Raw genomic sequence first — 22,580 nt, forward strand, 5'->3', positions numbered from 1 at the left:
TAAAACTGAAGAGAGAGGGGAAAAAAAAAAAAAAGAAATAAGCGCATTACGCTTGGGCCCATGGTGATAAGACTTGAGATTTACCATGTCCTTTTCCCGGATCACAGAGGAAAGGGGGGAAAAAAATCCCTGGCAGGAAATCCAAGCTACGCGTTCACTTCTTCAAAGAAGTCCCCAACAGGATGTAAGCACATTAAAGTTAATCTGCTGCGCTGGACTCTACACACGCGGCCTGTGCATTTCACGGACGCGGTCCTAATTGCAAGGCTACAATTACATTTAAGGAGGTGGCTGTGTATATACATTTTATTTACAATTTAGTAATCTTTCCTGAAGTCCGTCTATGTTGAGCAGCGTTAAGGAAAATCACTAAAAGTCATCAACTTCTGCACACTCTCATACGGGTCTGCCAGTGCGACTTTTTACATGCTTTAACATACATATAAACAGAAATGTATTACTATATAAATGGTTACAGTCGCTTCCTCTCGTAGCCAAAGTAGAGGGGGCTCAATTTTGCCCCAAACCTAGGTAGGAGGTAGATGCTCTGATATTTCGGCATGCTCAATAGGAGATTATGCCATTTTATTTCAAAATATAAGGGTTACAACCTTAACTAACTTAGTACAAAGTTGGTCATCGGAAAGTCATGCTAGCTATCTTTTGGTACAGTAGTGTTGCATCGGAATGAGCGCTATGCTCCTGCACAGGTAACTTGTCCAACTCTCATAAAGTTTACACTTTTTAGCTTTATCTGCAAACCACAACAAGCAACACTTTCTAAAGTAGGGTCTTCACCATCAATAGTTACGTTAGATGTGTATTTAATTGAATATAGGGCTCAAGGTACTTTAAGCAACACCTGCCCCCCCCCCCCAAAGGGCCATATGCAGAGGCTTGGGTTACGGTAGGAAGACCAGAGGCTGCTTAAAGCACCTTTAATGACATGGCTCATACATTCAAGTACAGGATGTAAGTTTGGTTTGAAACATAAGCCTTGGAGGTGGTCTGTAGGAAGCCGAGTTGGGGGGGTCATGTTTGCAGGAGCTCATGTGGAGTTGGCCAGGGAGTCGTGAGAACACTGAATGGTAGGTGGGCTGTTACAGCTACAACCTTCTGGCAACTGTCAAGCCCACTCTTGGTCCAGCATTAAGTCATGTATTTCATGGCAGGGCCTGGGGTGTCTTTATTTCTCTATTCCGGAAGGCACGCACTTTAATTATGCACCAAACGGGCCGCGAAGCCCTTCGTGCAAGTGCTGCTGCGTCCCTTCCCAGATGTCAAATCAAATCTGAACACACACAAAAGCTTTTAATAATGGGACAAGTTCATTCCAGTTCTGCGCTGAGCTTGGGGGGGGGGGGGGGGGAAGAAGGCAGCAAAGTGAATCCACATGCAGTAGTAATATTGATAGTTTTATCTGTGTGGCTTAACTGCCCCCCATTAAATCTACGCCACTGGCACATAAAAAAATAGCAAACGCAAAAAAAAAAAATTCGCAGTCTACTGTGAGTGATTTTAGTACCGGTCGCTTTACAATTTGAATGCTATTGACGTAAACTATATTTTTCTCTAGTATAATACAGTGTTGTAGGGTTCCCTATTAAACAAGATAGACTATATAGATGTTACCGGTCGCGCCTCTAATGGTTTTGTCTCCTCATTTTATCACGCAGTCCTGCATTCTTCCGCATCAAAATGTGCAGTTCAGATTATTAAATGTTATTACAAAACAAACACTGGAAATCCTGCTTTCAAATAACTTTTTCTTATAAGTGAGAGCGAAAGGTCAGTGAATACGGCCTGAATGCCGGCAGTGTAATGCATATTTAATTGTATTTAAAGCTCCGTGTTCACAAAATCACTTCATGTTTAACAGCTGTTACATGTTTAAGCAGCAAGTTTCTAGACAGCTATGAATGAGTTTGTACAGAATGAAAAAGCCAAGTGGAATAGAAACGAATTACGGAGTTGTTAACGGATGCGTAAAATATTAAACTTTTTTTTGTATAAATCATACAAGGCAATGTTTTTCCTCTCCTCGGAAATCCTTTGTAAGACGCGTTTATTCTAAACTTATTTAAGATCTATTCGCTGTTCAGGATGCAGAAAACCATTACCAATGGATTATTTTTTTGTCCTCACGTTATAGATTTAAGACCGGGAACATTTGGCTGGCATCCGTGCTCCTTGGACCACACAGATCTAAACAAAACCCTTTCACAAAGAGAACGCGCCACGTGTCAGAGAGAGACTGCCGTTAATTTTCTGTAACAGTGTTTTGTGAGATGAAATGTCAGATCAGCTAAGTGTTTGCCTAACCACGTTAGACAGATTTCTGGAGCAGAAGAACCTCTGGCAGAGGCAAGATTCACAAACTGCCCAATTCTTAAACTTACTGCCTACTGAGCGAGGAGTCCCTGCCACACCAACACACAGATAAGGAGCCCTTCTCCTATTCCTATGAAAAGTTCAATTGAAAGAACGTTCACATCTGAGATATAACAGGACTCAATCATGTCCTGAAAACCATCTATTACTTGACTTTATCCAGTATTGCATCTTGCAAGTTGTTCGGATTTATATTTTAAAACCGACATCACATCTCCATATAAGGCATTGCTAGATCATTTCATGCAAATACACTCAATTCCTATGTAACGTTACTCTTGCGGCAATGTTAGGTCACAGTAAAATTGGATATGGCAGCTCTCAAAGAAAATAAAAACACAGGTAAACACATTTGTATTGTATATATGTAGTTGCAAGAGTTGGGATTTGGGATAATCTTAAAATTGTCAGCTACTCTATGAATTTAGAACCAAACTTGGAAACTCGTACAAAGTTGCTGGGAGAACCTGTGTGGCTTTTCTTTCAGACAATAAATCAGACATTCATTGTGAATACTTTTTAACAATCTGTATAAACAGGAAACCTAAGTGGTGCCAACAAGGTCTCGGTGTATGCGTCATCTAAGAAATTCTGTTAATGTCTAAATGCAACACCATGATTAGCTGAAAGCAAACCCCCAAAACTTTGAAGGACTTGGGTTTCTTATCAGATCATTTTGCTGTAGCACACCGTTGTCTGTGGCCGATCATCTCCTTTAAAAACTACTAAAAAAGCGATATTGAGACAGGATTAAATAATAGATTTTATTGCTTTAAGTTTGAAAAAAAGTATTTTCCAGTGTATACTACACTAACAAAATATCAAGGTCTCTTATTCTTGTTATAATGGGCAAGAGTGTCATGTGACTTCTGAACTACTAGGTGTCCCTAGGAATCCTCCATAATCTAGAGTGTGTTGCCTATGCATGAATGGCATCAGGCTTCGCATTTCAAGTGGCTTACTGAGAGCGATGATGATACGGTGATGAATTTCGTTTCTTTAAACACATTAACACAGGAGCAGAAAAAAACTGGATTTAACACACCATGCTATATTTTTTTTTAAATTGGGCTTACCAGAGGCAAAAGAAATAAAATGAAAATGTTATAATATTCAAAATGTTATCAACTAAAATATTAAGATACCCTCAAAGTCTTTAATTAGCTATTTGATGTTAATCGTATAGTTATATTGCTTATTTTGAGTTTAATTCCAAAAACAGGTCAGACACTGAGCATTCCCCTGAAATGCCCCCTACTGGGACTGGGCGTTTAGAAAGGGTTCAAGATCAAGATAAGAGGAGACACTACTTTAAACCCAGCTATAAAGGATTGTATAACTATATAAATGGAGTGTTTATTGCATGTAAAGCTAGCTCCTGAATCAAAGCCATGCATGCGGAAACATAATTGGGGAAAAGGGCTGTCATTGAAAATTTATTAAGGGTTGAAGGAGGAGGAAAGACAAAGAACCAAAGCACAACCCTTTAAAGATGCAAATAAGTATCAAATCCAGCTGGGGGGTGAAGAATATCTCCGGAAGTGTCTCAAGGAACAGGGCCGGGAGTATGGAGGAAATAAATTATTCTGAATGTTGAACGAAACGCTGCTGTTCATGCAAATGTCGACAAGCTTCCTATTTTTCTAAGTCTTTGAATGAGAGTGAGGGGAGTTAATACAAACAGGACATTTATCTTGAAATGGGGGCAGCTAAGAGGAGAATTAAAGTATTAGTGGGATCACAGAAGAGGGAGGAAGAAAAAAAAACCCAAACAATTCCACTTGAGGAATGAAAAGGAAAACTAGCAGGATCATCATGTGGCTCTGTCGTAGACGGCGTAGCAAGTGCGATGTGACGCTGCTAGGCTACACAGTTCTGTACCGAGTAAACACCACACAAAAAAAGGCCATGCCGCCCAATCAGTAATCAAGGAATTCCCGTTCGGGCATCCTAAACAGCCGCAAAACTTTGTAAAGCTAAAGGTAATCAAATACATCACATGGTTTCTCTGTAATAAAAATACAAGCTGGCGTGTGCTTGCAGAAATACAGCATTGTCTACCCATTTTTTCCAGATGTAAAGACCCTAATCAGTCCTTGGTCTCATCTTAGGATTCAGGATAGCCATATGCCTATCCCACATATGTTCAAATTCTCTTACCACTTCTGCTGGGAGGCTGTTTCACTTATCTTCCTCCCTCTTAATAAAGTGTACACTGAGGCCAGGCTACGCAGAGTATGTCTCATCCTTGCATCATGGTAAAGTACTAGAAAAGCATGGACTGCTAATCACTGCCAGGAAAGCGCTTCCATTGAAATCAACAAGAAAGCAGGCAATGGGGGGTCTGGTTAGGGACCTCATGCGAGAGACGTGAGCTATGACTAGGAGTTTTAGGTTTGTTTTAACATTTGAGAGTGAACAAGAATATTATGAGTCTTTGAGGCAGAATCACCACCTTTCATCACACCCGGTGAATGGAATTAGGCGCTCCATTTGGTACGGTGCTCTTCTCTGTGAACGTACGGCTCGTGAAATAACAACTGAACCATTTTCCTGTAATAAAAATTCTACTGAATACAACAGGTCTGGTTTTTGTAGTAATTCACAGTTGTAGGGTAATAACGTGAGTATGTCTATAGAGTACATATCCCTTACGTACGCCTGAAATATATTTACATAGCCAGAATCCGGGGGAATATATATAATAGGATCTAAATTACCATATGATGAAAACAAAGACATGGCTTCTCTGCTGCAGCTGGAAGTTCATAGATCACACACGCTTTAACGCCAAAATATATATTTCCCAGATACAATGTACAAATAATTGGTGATGCTACAATGTTTCATTCAGAATTATGGTGACTCTACCACGTAAAAGCTTGCAGACAAACCGTCTACTTAAGAGAGAAGGCTGTCTCAAGTTTTGAGTGAAATCAAAGTGAATCCTTAAAGCCCATCGTGTTTCAATATTTAAACAATTTCTAGAACAGTTGTGTAAAACATTGCAGCAGCATATAAAGTAGATTCAGTCTCTTTGTACGAGTGGAGGCCATGGTGCGCAGAATAGGGTAAGCGTTAACCCACAAGTGTTACTTTTCCCAACAGGAGCCTGTATCTTTTCTGCTTCAGAGTACATTGCCCTTCAGGCCTCTCAAGCACGAAAGGGATTATACTGAACTTCCACTCGCAAACAGAATAGATTTGTATTTCCCCCTTCATCGCCCCATGGCTGCCATGATCAGATCACTTGGTCATGACCTATTCAAACAAGACTTGCTTGTTCTCACACTTTAAAACGTATGGAATCTCAGTGTGCAGCCAGGTGATGCCGGGGCTTATTGAAGCGTTGCCCAAGAGAAATGGAAAAGCTCTGGCAGCTACTGAGGCGGGGACAGTCTATGTGGGAATATTGTCTCCCCCCCCCCACACTAGGCCCCCGCAACACCGAGCTTAGCCGTGAACGTACGGCATGCGTAGATGTAGACGCGGCGATCCAAAACGTAGAACGCTTATAAAAGATAAGGAAACCGCCCCATTGCTATGAGCCAGTATTACATGCAGGAAGGATTTCAGAGAGGTGGCACTCTTATTACAGCCTCACCATGCCTCCATAGTGTGAAGAACGATGGGGAAAAGCATGAAAGGTCCAGTGATTAGGATAATCTTCCATGTATTACAATCTTTGTGTGCTCATTTAACGAAAAATACATCTGTTTTAATTCAACTGGAATGTGCCTCATCCTCTAGATTGTAGGCTCATCTAAGTGTAAATATGTATTACATGTGTGTACATGTAGGCACCAGGGCTGCGGTCACAAATGTAACCTCCAAAAGAAGATAAACACATGGGGGGGGGGATCACCACTGCTATAAACAGTAACTAGTACTACTATATAATTCCGTTGGGGCCAAGCTTACTCTCCATTAAGGACACAAGATGACTAACCTTTATATACCATAATCATGCCTTTCAAAGCCGAGATAGACATCAACGAGGTGGTTTGAGTATCCGTGATCAGTAACCATGGATCAGCTCAACACAAACAGTCCCACCCAGCTTAACAGAAAGGGGTGACAAGTAACATGTCAAAGCCAAACATACCTGAGGTTTTCAAGCTCTTGTCTCCTCAGAGGAGATGAAGGTGGAGCCGCGATAAATTTATCCCCTTCGTGGATTTTACTGCTGGAATTAATAACAATTGAACTGATGTTGATTTTTTTTAAACGAATTATCAATAATGTACATTAAACAATGCATGAACTAGACTACCATTCAAATCTTTGGCAATTTCCGTCCATTAACCCCTTTAGGACCGGCGTTTCTGTAGTGCGTCTTCAGTTGAAGACCGCAGGTTAAAAAAAATATATATTTTAATTCCGTGCTCGTGATTCGCTGCAAAGCGATCACATGCACGGAATTGAGGGGGAGCGGCTGCTACGGATCGCTGGGGACACCCAGTGGTTAGTAGAAGCCGCCCCTTGCGATTCCAGCGTTCATAGCGACGCTGGATCGCGCATCACCGATGACATACCTGGTACATCCCAGTCTGGCGGTGACCTTATACCAGGAAGTACCAGGTACGTCCCGGTCTTGAAGGGGTTTAATTAACATGAAAAATGATATGTACAGTGTAGACATTGTTAACGTTGTAAATGACTATTGTAGATGAAAATGATTGACGATAGCTTCATAGGCGTGCAGAGGCCATTTTATCCCTCCCATCACTCGTGTGTTCCAAAAACACGTTGCGTTTGCTAATCCATGTTTACCTTTAAAAGGCTAATTGATCATTATTTACGTGTCTTTGTTTTCCACGAAAACAGCTAGGTGACCCCAAACATTTGAACAGTAGTGTATGCATGGCGTCAGAGCGTGAGCGCGTGTGTGTATGTTTGCATGGAATAAATAAAAAAAACGTTTTACCTGCATGTTTCACTCTCCCCGCTGGAATCTGCATTGCCCGTTTGATTGTTGGCTTTTGAACCATTTTCCTGCTTTGGCTCTTGCTGGTCTTCAGGCAAAAGCAGCAATGCATTCCGTAGGCAAATGGCTGCGAACTCCATGCTAGCCACAGGAATAGCCGACGACTCCCCATCACTGGCAAATACAAGGAAGCAGCAGGTTTAGTTTGTACTAATTCCGTAAATTCATTATTTTGCTTGAATTCAATGGAACAGAGCACACTGAGATTATAACAGAGAACCGAAAGGTGTTACAACAATACATTTGGCACACAAATGGCAGAAAAGCCTGTCCATTTAACATCTGATACTTGGCTGCTTTGTTTAAACATTCAAGAAGGTTAAATACAAAACTAAAGATATTTAATTGAAGTTTATATTTTAGTTCACCATATGTTGACCATTAAATATTAAGTGGCATAGCATGCCCTCGGACATCAAGAACACTACGACAGTCTGCCGGTTCCCGGAGAGGAATCTCTGAACCTCAGATAACTCCAGTGAAGGTCTGATTCGCCTCAGTACTGTAACGCATTCATTCGTAGTTTAGATCATTTATCTGTCTTACTTTCATTTGCTTTTTTGGACAGCGAAGCAATGTCTGCCCCCCCCAGGGGAAAGGAAAGAATGGAAATTTAGTAATATTTGGAGCACATAAAAAAGTAGCAGTCTAGACATAAGAGATTAGCTTCTATCCAGGAACGGTCTCTGAAAGCCATCATTTTTTACTTGGAAAATAATAGGCCCGTTTATTTTTCTTGCCACAAGGAATAATTCGTTCAAATTAAACATGTCTGTGTGCAAACCCACCATTAATATATAGTCAATCGAAGTATAAAACCGATCCTTACTTGTAAAGTAGATTTTGAATGGACTGGGATGCAAGGACAATTTTGCGATGATAACCTTGTCCTACAATGGACTGTACTATTCCTTTCTTGCTTGGTAAACCTTTTGATTCTTGCTCGGAGGTCTGCACAAAAAAATAAATAAAAAAAAAATCATTTTGATACATCCCACAAAGAAAGTTGAATACAAAACCCCCCTCAGAATCCAAACAAATCTTCTTGCACCCATATTTTTGGTTTACTGTTGGCAAAATGGGACAATTACGCCAATTAGAAAGATTTTTAAGCTCAGCCTGCAAATGGTGACCAACAGGCCACAGACCAACATTGTACTTGTAGCCATTCTCTATTTTTTAGTAAATAGGGTAGGTTAGGGAGCTATTAAGGAATATAACGAGACTAAACTATATCCAGTAGAGCAATATTTTGCAGCCACCATATGCAACAGGACTGGATACCATTATACTGAAAACAGAAGTTGGATGGAGTTTTTAGGAGAAAGGGATAGGTCTAATATAGCCCCACATGAGTGTACAAAAACTTAGGTGCCAGCAAAGCATTTATGAGCCATGGACACCTGGTGAAGGAATAGGAGCCTGATCGGATCTCGCTTCATTAACTGCTATAACGTGTACTATTATTATACAGATATATTCAACCACATATTAACGGTATTTAAAATTTCATTGCGTTTCTAGCCAGCACTACCCTTTTTAATGTATCAGATCCTAGGAACATGCTCAGATACAAAGGGTATGCCCATATGAGAGACCACCAAGGTTCTTCGCTAATCTGACAGGTGTTTAAACCTGTTTCGTGGTATAAATTGACAAAAAATTGTAACATTTTCATTTATTAACAAAACACATAATCTACAGCATTCCATACACACAAGCGCTAAACGAAACCAAGCAAAACTAAAGGAAAAAAGCATGAATGTAGGCTTCAATATTTTGCTTCCCTGAGTGCTTTCCTTCAGTTAATAAATGAATTTGTTTAATGTGCAATGGCTGGGTCTTCATGCACACCTAATGCGTTCTCCCCATCAAGGCTGGCCAGGGGTTGCACGCAGAATTGACATATCCATGGCATTAGCACACTAGAGTTCTATCAATGGTAGGCTTTTAATTAAGTTAAAAATTGTTCCTAAAAAAAACGTCAAATACACCTCAGACTAAGTAAGAACATATCTCATGCTACGTAAAAAAAAAAAAAGTTTACTTGAGTACACATGCTTTAACAAAAAAACTAAAGTTATAGAAACAGAATGAAGAACGACATTAAAACTGACAATACAGAAAACAGACAGTGGGGGAAGAGGTGCCCACCCTCCGTGAGTCACAATCAATTCGATTTAAATGCTTTTATCTGCTTGTAAGTTTAATATGGAGTATTTGGAGAAGGAGTAGCAGCATCATGAAGCATTGTGAACGCGTTTTAGTCTTCCTTTTGGGCAGCTGGTAAAAGTTGCTCAGTTGCATACTGCCAGCCATTTTCTTAACGGCCTCACTGCTCGTTTGGTTCTGTGTAATTAGGAAATATAGTTTTACTGAAGAAAAAATTAAGCTAATCGGAATACAAAAGGTCACCGTGAAGACGGAAAAGCAGATCGCGCTCATCTCCAGGAGAGCTGTCACCAGGCTTCTAATAACCAAAGCGATGAATCAACCTGTCATTCATCACAGCCTAATTCTATACACGACGTCCATGAATAGTATTATCTAGGATATGTATCCAACGAGGTGGTTACATTTTACAATCCACCAACAAGAACACCATAAGACGATCTAAGGAAACTAAACGTTCAAGTGTAGAAAGTCACGTAACGTGGAGAAAAAAAAAAAAAAAAAGGCTTTTCTTTTTTTTTTTATTCTCTGTGCCTATCATATACAAGTAACAGAGTTAAAAAGGAACTGCCATCTTGAAACCTGAAACCGATCAGATAGAAGCTGCCGTTCACCTTGTAAGTATGGAGTGGGGTTATCATGTGTTACTGCGCATCCGTGGGTGGCATAAAAAGGAGGAATCTTTACAAATGAAGCCTCTTTTACCAGTTTCAATAAAAATAGATTTCTGCGAGTATTCACACAGTGTAGACTGCCTACTCCTGTCCAAATTTAATTCTGTAAATAAGCACATTCTTCTATTTTCTTTGCTTGATTTCATCAAAAGTTACTAGCAGCGATGGGTCCTCTACCTCTACACATCTACACTCCCCCCCAACTAAAACATGTGCATGACAATTTCAAATGTCGGGAAATATGTCATACAAAGAACGTTCGGCTTTGCCCCTCCCCCCCCCGCCCCCGAGACATTAACCTGCCGCACCTTTTACGAATTGTCACAAACACGTAACTAGCCATCGTAAGGGTTTGTGTGAATATTGGTGTCGAGCATGTTTTTTGGATTGCTCTGCGATATGTAAAAGACCACAGCAATGCTACCAAGAACGTCCAGTGGCTACAATTAGCAAGGAATGCAGCCTTAGAACATGCCAAGACTTTAAGGTGTGACAAGGAGAAATCTATGAAGCACATATGTACAGCCAAGAATGGATTGTTTCTCCCCCTTGGTTGCTGGTCTTTAATAAATATGATAGTGTACCTTTAATTTGGCTAGACTTTCAAATTATTAACTCACATACAGATCAATAGCAAGCACAAGTCTGCAAAAATAATCAAACGCAAAGACATCTTTTTACTTGAAAGTATTTTTATTTATTTATTTTTTTACTTATTTTAATTTTATAGAAAGAAAAAAAAAAAGGTTATCTAGTTGCTTTATAAATTACAGCAAATCCAAGATTTGGCAATTCTTTATTTTCTATATTAAAGTGTAATTCTTACATTAGCACAGTTGGTTGAGTTAGTTATATTTTCCTGAAATGTATATTCCCACTGAGAAATTGCTAGAAATCGCTGGCGTGTGTCTAGGAACACAATAGCTTTGTCCTTTTTTTCCAATATTCAGTGTTATTTGACACAAGTAAGAATGCCTGGGAAGAGAGTACCCTCTGCAGGCCATGATTCAGAATCACATATGTAACTAGTATTAAAGAGCACATGTACGACGCATCTCAATTGAATCAGGCTAGGTTTCCACTTGGGTTTTTGTCCTGCGTTTTTTTTCTTGATGAAAAACGCCAAGAAAACTGCCACTGCATTTTTCTGCGTTTTGGCATTTTTTCTGGAGTTTTTTCTGGCGTTTTAGCCTTTCTGTGGAAATTGCTTTTTTTGACCTTAGGCAGTTTTTCCAGCCTTTACAAGTTAGAAGTTTCACCCAGCTAAAAGGGATTAGGATAAATGGCAAGTATCTGCCCCCTGATGTCATTTACTTGGTAGAGTTCTACTTAAACGCCCCGGCGGACCCTTTTGTCTCTTTTCTGTGGTTTGTAAGGCGTGCTTTATTCCGAATGTCTGCTCCTCTAGGAAGATTGGCCCCAAATGATGGTGCAAATTGTTTGCTGTTGCTTTTGGCACGCAGGATCCAGTTGATGTGTCGCGTATGTTTGTTTGTTCCAAATGGTGTAGAATTCAATATGAACTTTGTTTTGTGTGAAACTGTTTGTTTCCAGCCTATTTCTCGTAGGACACACAGATACTGGGTCCATCCTCTGCATTGTAACTGTGGAAAAAAATGCCATAAAAAACGCCAAGGCAATAAACCCACATGGCTTTTTCATGGCGTTTTTTCTCTCCCATAGACTTCTATTGGAGAAAAACGCCAAGATTTCCTTGCAAAAAACATGCTGCGATTTTGAAAAACTGCCACAGAGCCCAAAAAAGCAGAAAAACGCCAAAGAGGACTGAAAAAACGCCGAACAGAAAAACGCCAAGTGGATATGGCATTGTGCGATTTCCTATTGAAGAACAGCTAACATCTGGCTGCTGCGTTTTTCCACTAAAAAAACGCCAGGTGGCGCTATTGGCGTTTTTAGCAAAAAAAAACAAGTGGAAACCTAGCCTCAGTGCTGCTAGCCATTAATGCCCCATTTTCACACCTGGAAAACTAAAAAAAAAATTGGGCAAAATATTTAGAAAGAAATTTAGAGATAAAAAATAACCAAGTAAAGGAATGTTTCAAAAAGTCAGTATTCTCGATTGTGCCATCCCAAAATATACAGTTTGAGAAAAGGGTTCCTGATCGTTTTGGAAATGGCATAGGGGTATACCAAGAAAAAAAAGCCACGTTATAAGAACACAACAACATTAGTTAAAGACCTAAGGGTATGAACTAAATCGGGTCAATCAGGCATCCCAGATCTGATGGATTGGATGAGTAGGCCAAGTTGTAAGGAGCTGGCGTTTCAGGAACCCAGATCTCAATCTTAGACATCTGCGCAACAGTTGTTCTCTGCTATATATATCTATATATATATATATATATATCTATATCTATCTACATATCTCTATCTACATCTATCTACATCTACATATCTACATATATATATCTCTATCTACATATATATATATATATCTCTCTATATATATATATATATATATATATATATATATATATATATATATATATATATATTTAAAGCTGTTTAATAGAGACGGCCTGGGCACCGGTTTTGATATGTTGCTGAAATGCATGACATCAATATTTATAGCAGTTTTTAGGATATAAAACAAATTGCATAAATATTTATAGAGCACAATATTTTGGCTCTATTTTCTGACAACCCATGCATACAAATTCAATTTCACTTACAAATACCAGTATGAATTTAAAATTGAATGGTAGATTGGAGGAAGGACTTTGAAAACGAGAATTGTGAATACAGCTGGAAGTATTCTAGTCACCGAGGAACCCACGGCTGAGCGCAATACTCAAGTGTCATGTTCCAATGAAAGGGAAGGGTGGCTTCCACATACAAATAATATGAGCAAATGAGTCTTGAAACATTGTTAAAAATAAGAAAGGAACTTGGACTGCGACTTACCCCCTTGTTGGCAGCTATGCAGCATTCGGCTAATCGCAGCCAGAGGCGGGGGTTGGAGTGATAGACCTGGACAGCTTCTATTAAACACTCAAACGCTGCTAGAGGTCTTCCAATATGCAGAAGCTGAATCCCACAATTATACAGCAATTCATATCGTTTGTTGGTCAGTAGGGTACACATTGGTCTGCCGGAAAATTTCTTCCCTACAAGCAAAATAGTCAATCAGAAACCATTTTCTCATACAAAAGCATAACACGGTACAAGCCACACCGTAGAAAAATCGACAGAGATGGCTGGTAACGATATCGATCATGGGGGGGAGACAATTACACAGAATTACAAAGAGAAACCTACTGCACGGAGCTGGATTTCAAAAGAAAAGTTAAATTGTCTGACACTTGTGATTTGTATTTAAACAAAGTTATGCAATTTTGTCAAGAAGAATAGTAAACATCCCTTGCTAGAGGTGTTTTGTTTTATATTCATGTTTGTATGAACAGTACATAGTTATTCTACCTTCATTCTCTTACATTGACTTAACCCTTTTTAATTGCACAATAGCCTCACAGTCAGCTCTTGCGCACACACACACGCACACTCGCACTCACCTGGATCTGTAGACGTTGCTGCTAACTGTGCACAAGCGTTATCATTTTCCTGGAGGGCTTTTTTGAAGTAGAAGAGTCCTAAATTATGCTTCCCCATTGCAAAATGAATGCAACCAAGATTATTCCAGAACATACACCTGGCGCATTCACCTGATCAGAAGAGCAGAGGTTTGAGTTTAAAAAGAACAATTTAGAAAACCAAGCATACACTATGGCGTATATTATACAGCAAATCTGAAAAATGGCAGAGGCTGGATTCCTGAATACGGTGCCTCTTTGCTAGCCTGCTGTAGAGTTGTCTGACGGGCCATTCAGAACTGGACACCTATGGATCCTAAATGAGGGTAAGCCTCCGCAAAAGGACCAAGTTGGAGCTGTAGGGGCCATAATACAGGTGGAACAAAGCCCCTCTCTCTGTACATCGCCAGCAGAATGCCAGATATTATCCGTTAAAAATTCAGGTTTTGGTTCACAATCACCGGGAGTCGGGCAAGACAACAGCCCCTCGACCCTGATGAGTCATTCATATATATATATATATATATATATATATATATATATATATATATATATATATATATATATATATATATATATATATATATATATATTAAATTTACAAAAATAAAATTAGTTTATTTATGCCATGTATAGTTTAACATGCTGCATGGATTTACTTGTCAAACACTTTTGACTTTAGGGCTGCCCAGTTTCAAATGGCTGATGTGGCAGCCGTACTCCCCAGTGCTTTGCGAAGTGGCTCAGTTTAGTTCTTGAACACTGGTACACGGGCGATAACATCATGTGCTTCGTAGAAGCTCTAGAGCTGGAGTTCCAGACAGACTGGAGCCAGTCCCGATACAAGCAAGACTGCAAGTAGTAGATTGCAGTTGTAATTAGACATAATTATTTTAAACTTAATGTGGCAGCAGGACTCTGGGTCACAGCTATCAGATACATAGAGGAAACCGATCTCAGCCTTGTTATATACAAGATTACGTTAGCATTAAAATGCATGGGTTAATATATCTGCAGTCACAAAAGATTGCAGCCTTAACATTCAATAAGAAACGGAAAAGTTGTCATATACATATACCTGTTTTCATGAATCCTGGGTGTTCGGCAATATTGGAAGAGTTTAGTAGTTTTACTGCTTTTCGATAGTTTCCTCTGAGGTATTCAAAATTGCTCTTTAGAAATAGTGACGGGGTTGACTGTAAATGTAAACAAAAGGCCCCATAGATTCATAATGGAAAATAAAACAATCCGAATACGTTGCAATATTTCCATACATCCGGGAATCTTAAACACAAACTATTTATTCTAATTTCGAAATATATGTCTTGTGTTTAAAACTACCGTGAAAAGTTAGAGAAAAAAAAAAAACCCCACAGAATCAGCCTCCTCTGTCCTCTTACTTTGCAACCAGAGAGCATTTTATTTTACACGATTAAAAGATTTGTCACTTTCCCCCAAAATACTACAGTTTACAGTTCTATATAGTAAATAAAATAGTTTCCAGATTTCATAAGCAACATATATGCAAGAAAACCCCACTTTATATGTATGCCATGCGTAAAGGTATGTTTCATGATTATTTCCTCCCTATTACGCCCTTGTAAGGATGGATGGAGGAGAAGGCAGAGAACTTCTGGACTGGAAGCCGATCATATAATGTAGGCCTACCACTTTGGGACATGGATCTCAGCGTTGATGAGGGTAATGTCTAATTATCTCCAAAACCATTATACTGGCTGCTGAAGAAAAACGACCAGGTATAGATAGTTTTAGTTGTGCTGTAAGCTATAGCCGAGATGGTTTAATGTTGTTGGAAGAGAGAACAAACCTATCTTTACATGATGAACGACAGAAGTGCAGAGAAAGCGATGTCTGCAAACATACTTACATTTCCAGAAGTGTTCATCACAGACTTTATTTCTCTTTTACACGCCTTCAGAGATTTCATTTGAATGTAGGCTCTTACTTTATACTGTGATAAAGATTAGACAAACATTAAATTACAACCAACACGCTTACCTACCCGCAAAGCGCTCAAGTATACATTGCAGGCGATTTTATTGGCAATCATATACGCAGGTTGAGTATCCCTTATCTGAAATTCGGGACCAGAAGTTTTTTGCACTGGTGTGCTGGTGTCGGAGTACGGTGGGCAGGGATATGCTATCCCCGTTCCAGGGCTAGTCGGTGCGCACAGCATGGCGGCAGAGAAGCCGAAGAGGAGACGGGGAAAGGCTTCACAGGACTACAGGAGAGGTCAGACACCAGCACCAGAGGCTTTCCTGCAACCCCCGAGGCGCGAGTATCCCTTACCCGAAAAAAATTGATTCTTGGATCATTTCAGATAAAGGATAATCAACCTGTAATGCCATTTAAATAAACCTTAATAACAAGCAGGCATCAGGTGTGTAATTCATCATAGTGATATAAGAGGACACAAACCTCTCCAAAATTGTACAGAATTATCGCTGGAGCATACAGACATTCATCATTTGCGCAGGACCTGTGGCAACACAGGCTTTATATTTATATGTATAGTATAGTTAAATTCCAATTTTACCAAAAAGAAAATAAAAAAGCAGCAATGCCTTTTTTAAGAAAAGAAAAGAAAAAAAAGCAATTACCTGATGGATCCTGGACTTGGCTGCTTCTATGTGGGCTCCTCCTTCAGCTTTTTGAGTAGTTGTTTCTTTGCTGTTAGTGTTATTGTTGGTCTATAAAGTGAATGATTTTAAGGTCCATCAGATGGAGTATTAGCCAGTTAACAAGCATTTTCTTTCAGCAAGTAGCCCCCCAACAAATCAAAAGAGTTGACCTATACCATCCATGCACCATAGCTTTAAGCTGTACACCGTGATAGTAAAAATGATAATAAAATGGCAATGTTGAAGATGCCATAGGGTCCAATGTGAGAAATTATGGATTCTACAATAATCACACCATCAATGTATCATCAATTGGTAAACATGCGCCTTAGACTTATTATTTTAGCTTTGAAGACATATCACAAACATGGGTTACTGAGCAAATAAAACAGTTATAAATGACTCAGAGCAAAGTACTGCATTTGCTAGATTATAAGACAAGGGTTTTTTTCAGAGCATAATCAGACCTCAAATAGAGGTCTGACTATAAAACTAAGATCCAGATCCCTCGCAGCGCTGCAGGAAACCTGGGGGACAAGTCAAGGGTTGCATCGGTAAATCGGGAGGGGTATAAGGCATATAGGAGGGCAGCAGAGTGGCATATAGGGGTATAAGGCATATGGGGGGGGGGAGAGTGGCATATAGGGGGTATAAGGCATATCAGGAGGGCAGAGCGGCAAGAAGATATGCATATCTGGGGGACAGGTTGGCAACTAAAAGGAAACAAAAAATGCATTTCTCTCAATCAGTTTTTATTAAATATTAAAAAAATAGTTTACATGTGAACTAAAAAAAAAAACAAAAAACTTTTCTTATAGGGTAGTCTTATATTCAGTCTTTTTTTTTTTCTAAATTAATATTAAAATTTTGGGGGGTTGTCTTATAATTGGACCCAGACAAAAACAACAACTGAACCATGACAAAATGCATCATTGAGACAGACACATGGGATATACTCCCAAACTAGCTTCTAACGTGATCAATCATTAACCAGTTACAGTGATTCAACAATATCAACATTAAAAAAAAAAACAAAAAAAAAAACTTACAAAAACTGGGTGTAATAAAACAAGCATGGTGCTTGTTCATTCACGTCAGTTCTTATGTATCCCAGACGCAGAAATATAGAATTTTATGACAGATAAGAACCATCTGGTCAGCCCGTTTTTCCCAGATGTAAAGATTTAGACCGTAATCGCATGTATGTTTAAATTGCATTACTGTATTAGACTACCACTTTGTCTGAGAGGCTGTTCCACATATCCAGCCACTCAGTGAATAAACTTCCCTCCTGCATGTTAAATCCCTGAATGTATTTAAATGTTTCTATAACATGTCCTCTCTTTTCTCTCATACAGGCTATATATATTGAGTCCTTCATCTTGATAATTTTGTATCCTGCAAATCTTTCACCAGTTTAGCGCTCCTCTAAACTTTACCCAAAATGCCAATAACATTCTAGAGGTACAGTCTTCAGAACTGTATACAATACCCTAGAAGAGGTCTGGCCAGAGATCTCCAAAGTGGCAGAACCACCTCCCTACTTCTTACTATTAATGCCTCTAGCTATACAACCCAGCACCTTTCTTGCTTTTACCAAAGCTTTACTTCATTGTGGCGCTCAGAAATACTTACTCCCGAGTCCCTCTCTTCTGCCTTCATTGGCAGAATCTCCTCAAATGCTATATTCTCCTCAAATGCTATATTCTGCCTTTGGTGGCTCATTTAATAAACATATTTTAGATTTTCAGACCTTACGCCCGCTGTAAAACATACCTCATTGTGTTTCCCATTTTTGTTGTTGTTGCCCTGCAATATCATTTTTTCCAAGACCACCAGCAAATGCAAGGCCTTTTCCGTTTGGTATGTAAGGAGATATAAATCTATAAGCAAAAAGCATACTGCGTGTGCAAACTTCTCTTCTGTAACAAAGGAAAACGGGTTTAAATAAACGGCGACAATAATATAATGAAACGGAAAAAAAAAGATGAGAAAAAGAGAACTGTACTTTTTTATGTCAGGTTACTATGTATGACACAGTCAACACAGAAATGGTTAAATACAAATGTCTACTTCTGAATCACAGGATGTTAGCACATTAAGCGCTGCACAAAGATAGTAACATGTATCTAGCCTTCTCCAAACAGGACTTTATAGAACAGGTCTGGATTACCAGAATATGGTCTCTCAAATATCTGTGATGATGGCTATGTCGCAGCGACTGGAAACGCTGGTTCCGAGAAAGCCCTTATGTGATATATTTTCGAGCAACGCTAAATAAGTAAATTGGGCAAGATTCAAACATGTTTTGCAATCGCAGAAAAATTTAAAGAGGCCAAGCATGAAAATACTAATCTGCATGTAATGGAATTGGTGTTACAATACAGCAAGAATTAAAAACGAACATTAATGCAGTTCAAGAAAAAATATTTATATGATGTACATATGGGTAATTTATACAGGCGCGCAGAAAACCGCTTTCTTGAATGGATAATTGGGGTCATCAACAGGTTCATAGAAGCAGATGAGAAGACAAATGAAGACAATAAGCTTTGAGACTGCACTAAAAGTAGAGGTTAACATTAGTGTCCATTTAATGTGACCCAATCAAGAAAAAGAAAAAAAGAACACTCAAAGGAATTATTAGAAAACAAGATGGACCCAAGTAGATGGGAGACTTGTAAAATTATAAATTTGAGTTCATTAAATATATATCTATCATATACCCAATCATTAGAACAACTATGTTCGAAAACTCTAGAAAACTCTAGATCTAGGACTGATTTTATGTCAAGGGCTTTCCAGGAGAAGCATATATTGGGCGCTAAAGGAATCCACAATGACATGAATGTTAATAAGCAGAATAATCTCTACACAAATAATTTTCTCTTGTTTTCTACCATTAAACTATAATTTATATAAAAGATGGGGATATGAACTTAAAGGATATGTAAGATAAACACATACAAAAAATTATAATATATATAATGTATAATCTCTCCTATCATTTAGAGCGATCTAGGCAGAGACTACCCTGATTCTGCAAATGTTTGTAGGACAATGTGGGTCTTTTTGACATATGCCTATAGACAAGGTAACCCAATTGATTGAGCTGCCCAATGGCACTAAAATTCATTCATCTACAACCAAACTGTGGTCTGGCCACCTAATGTGCCATCACTACTGTAATGGAAGGAATGGGGGGATAATTCAATGAGGAAATATAAGCATGCATGGGAGAGGCATAAGGCTATCCTGAAGATAATGACATAATAAGCATACAAAACGAAGTTTCTCTGTTTGCAGTATAATGGCTGACTGTTCGGCTGCTCTTCATACAAACATGCCAAAGGGAAAGACGTAGAAGCTGCTACATCGCCATCTCGTGGCTGTGAGATCGGAAGGTAATGAGACCTAGTGGAGGTATCCCACGATTCTAAACTCCTGCTGGATAAAATTGGCTAAGCTTTATTACTATAACGTATGCTGTTCTTTTCCCACCATACAAGAAACTGCATCTTAGTAAATACATTTAAAAGAATATATATTTTTTCTTGTTTATGGGAAAATAAATACATTTATGTCCGTATAGTTATGTTATCGGTTACTAGAACAATCTGGGAGGGCAAAGGACTCATGGCAAGTCCTAGGTGTGTGTGTGTGTGTGAGTGTGTGAGAGAGAGAGAGAGAGAGAGAGAGAGTCTGAGTGTGAGGGAGTGAGTGAGAGAGAGAGAGAGTGTGTGAAAGAGTGAGAGAGTGTGTGAAAGAGTGAGAGAGTGTGTGAAAGAGTGAGAGAGTGTGTGAAAGAGTGAGAGAGTGTGTGAAAGAGTGAGAGAGTGTGTGAAAGAGTGAGAGAGTGTGTGAAAGAGTGAGAGAGTGTGTGAAAGAGTGAGAGAGTGTGTGTTCATGAGACCACTCACAGTCCACCTTCTAAAGAAGGTTTGCCCTTCACTACCTACATCCAAGAACTGTTCCAAAACTAAGTCCTTGAGGGTATGTATGCCCTCATGTAACACTTGTCAGCTTCATAAATAAATTGTCATTCTCACAAGGCCACTTCTTTATGTATGTTGTGTTAAAATGTTAGTCATAGCATAGTGTGTGTGTGTGTCCTATGCTAAGAAAAGAAGGTACTGTTGCCCCAATTTTCTTATGAAAAAAAGCATGTATGTGACAATACACAGAAGAAAAAGACAATTATCAGACACAAAAGTTCTTTATGAAGCAAAACATGAAGTCTCACGACATGATGTATAGTGCAAGAAATCATTAGGAAACCTTCATAAAGAGCGTATAAGGGGAAACCCAAGGCGTTCTCAGTTTCATTTAAGATAGCTAGTGGAAAAAAATTGCAACCTCTATCAAATAGAGATCTTGATTCCATGAAAATACAGTGAAAATGGGCATTTTAAGCAAACCGGCACTATTTAAATATATCTTTATAAATTCCCGCAAACGATAGCATAAATTGTTTTTGAAGGATAGATTCAGTTTAAATGACAGCATGCATTAAACACAGACAGCAACAGCATTGTTAGCGCAAAGGGGACAGGTTTTATAAAAATAAAAAGCATTAAAAAAAGAAAAGTACGATAATATTCATGCAAGTATGTCAACTATGTTTCCACCTTCTTTTTGATATATAGAACTTTCCCACTACAGAAAAAAAATTTAATTATCTATATATATATATTACACACACAAACACAGAGCATATCCTAGAGCTATATATTTCTTTATACACAATGTAAAGAGAAATTGTGTTTATGTATCATGTGTAATAAAACTTAATTAAGCAAGGGCTGTTGATTTTGTCTTATCAGAGGGTCTGAAAGAAGATGGAAACATGTATATTGAAAAAGGAGAATTTCTGACTGGTAGCTGGGGTTGGCAAGTTGATGTTTGGCTTCCATGGCCGATGATCCTCTACCCTGCTAGTTTCCACTGGATCTTGCCGGGGGTTAAAAAATAAATAAATAAAATGAAAACGGAAAACCTCAGAATTTACAAGTCAGTGAATCTTCACCTCGTCTGTTTGGTGTATACGATCCTTTAGTGCTTTGGGGCGACGGTCTAGGTGTTTTCAGACAAATACGCCTACCTAAAATGTCAGTGGCAAAGAAAGCATTGTGGGGAAGAAAAGTTTGCAGAAAAACATAGAATTGGTTAAAAAAGCGAGATTAAAAACAATATGGAATGACATTTGTAAGCTTTAAAATGGTTAAGAGCTAAAAGCAGCCATTGCATATAACAGTGCGTCCCGCGAATACATTGTATTCCTATTCAGAACGAACCAATGTACTCTGTACTCCCTACATAACGTGATCACAACTGTCTTGGGGCACTACCAGGGGCGTAACTAGAAGCCTCAGGGCCCCGGTGCGAGAATCTGTTAAGGGCCCCCCCACCCCATCTACCCCCTTCTCAGGCTATCTACCCTCTCCCTAGCCCCCCTACTCTTCTCACTATCTACCCTCTCCCTACACCCCTTTGTAGGTCACTTACCGTGCAGTCCTGCGGTGGGGACGCAAGGCCTCTGTCTCGCTGCTCTGCGGTGTGCACGGCTTCACTACTGAGCGCCAGCATTTGACATCATATGCCGGCGCTCAGCGTGAAGCGCTGGCACCCGAGACAGAGGCCTCACGCTCCCACCACTGCAGTCGGGGCAGCGCTGAGGCAGGCGGTCGTGGCAGGGAGCAGATGAGACAGAAGCAGTGGCGACTCTAGAAACAATATATAGGGGGGGCACACAAGATACCACAGTCAAACTGGGGGGGGCATTCATAATTTCCAAAAGTAATGCGCTATGGAATTATACTTTTGTTATTGGGCTAAAATACTTGATCACAATTGAGTGCGACTAATCCTTGAAATAAATATTATAACACAATAAATAACTTTTCCACTAAATGATTTCAGGGCCTTGAACGTTTTGTCCCCTGAAGTCACTACAACTTCAGGAGGGCATTTTATCTCTGGATAATTATAAATTAAATAATTCCTACTGTAAGTTAAGTGCCAGGAAACAGATGACCAAACACACACACCAACACAGGTTCTGTCACACCAACACCCAGACATGCACACCAGAACAGGCTCTGCCACACCCACAACCAAACACACACACACACACACACCAGGACAGGCTCTGCCACACCCA

General features: G+C 39.4%; 1 protein-coding gene across 1 annotated transcript in view; it reads right to left on the reverse strand.

The window, feature by feature from the left end:
- The window catches only part of LOC149300743 (CCR4-NOT transcription complex subunit 10-A), a 42,269-nt gene that overhangs the window by 13,548 nt on the left and 6,141 nt on the right, over positions 1 to 22,580 (reverse strand). Inside the window, exons 5-13 of the mRNA XM_089484856.1 lie at positions 18,197 to 18,342; positions 16,400 to 16,489; positions 15,664 to 15,747; positions 14,854 to 14,971; positions 13,758 to 13,907; positions 13,150 to 13,352; positions 8,208 to 8,329; positions 7,319 to 7,492; positions 6,497 to 6,577 (exon numbers count right to left, since the gene is read on the reverse strand). Of these exons, the coding sequence (XP_089340982.1) occupies positions 6,497 to 6,577; positions 7,319 to 7,492; positions 8,208 to 8,329; positions 13,150 to 13,352; positions 13,758 to 13,907; positions 14,854 to 14,971; positions 15,664 to 15,747; positions 16,400 to 16,489; positions 18,197 to 18,342 (1,168 nt within the window). The remainder of the gene's footprint in view (positions 1 to 6,496; positions 6,578 to 7,318; positions 7,493 to 8,207; positions 8,330 to 13,149; positions 13,353 to 13,757; positions 13,908 to 14,853; positions 14,972 to 15,663; positions 15,748 to 16,399; positions 16,490 to 18,196; positions 18,343 to 22,580) is intronic.

Source organism: Sceloporus occidentalis, unplaced genomic scaffold, assembly GCF_023333645.1.
Source record: "Sceloporus occidentalis isolate IW3139 unplaced genomic scaffold, rSceOcc1.0.p SCAF_23, whole genome shotgun sequence".
Taxonomy (NCBI): Eukaryota; Metazoa; Chordata; class Lepidosauria; order Squamata; family Phrynosomatidae; genus Sceloporus; species Sceloporus occidentalis.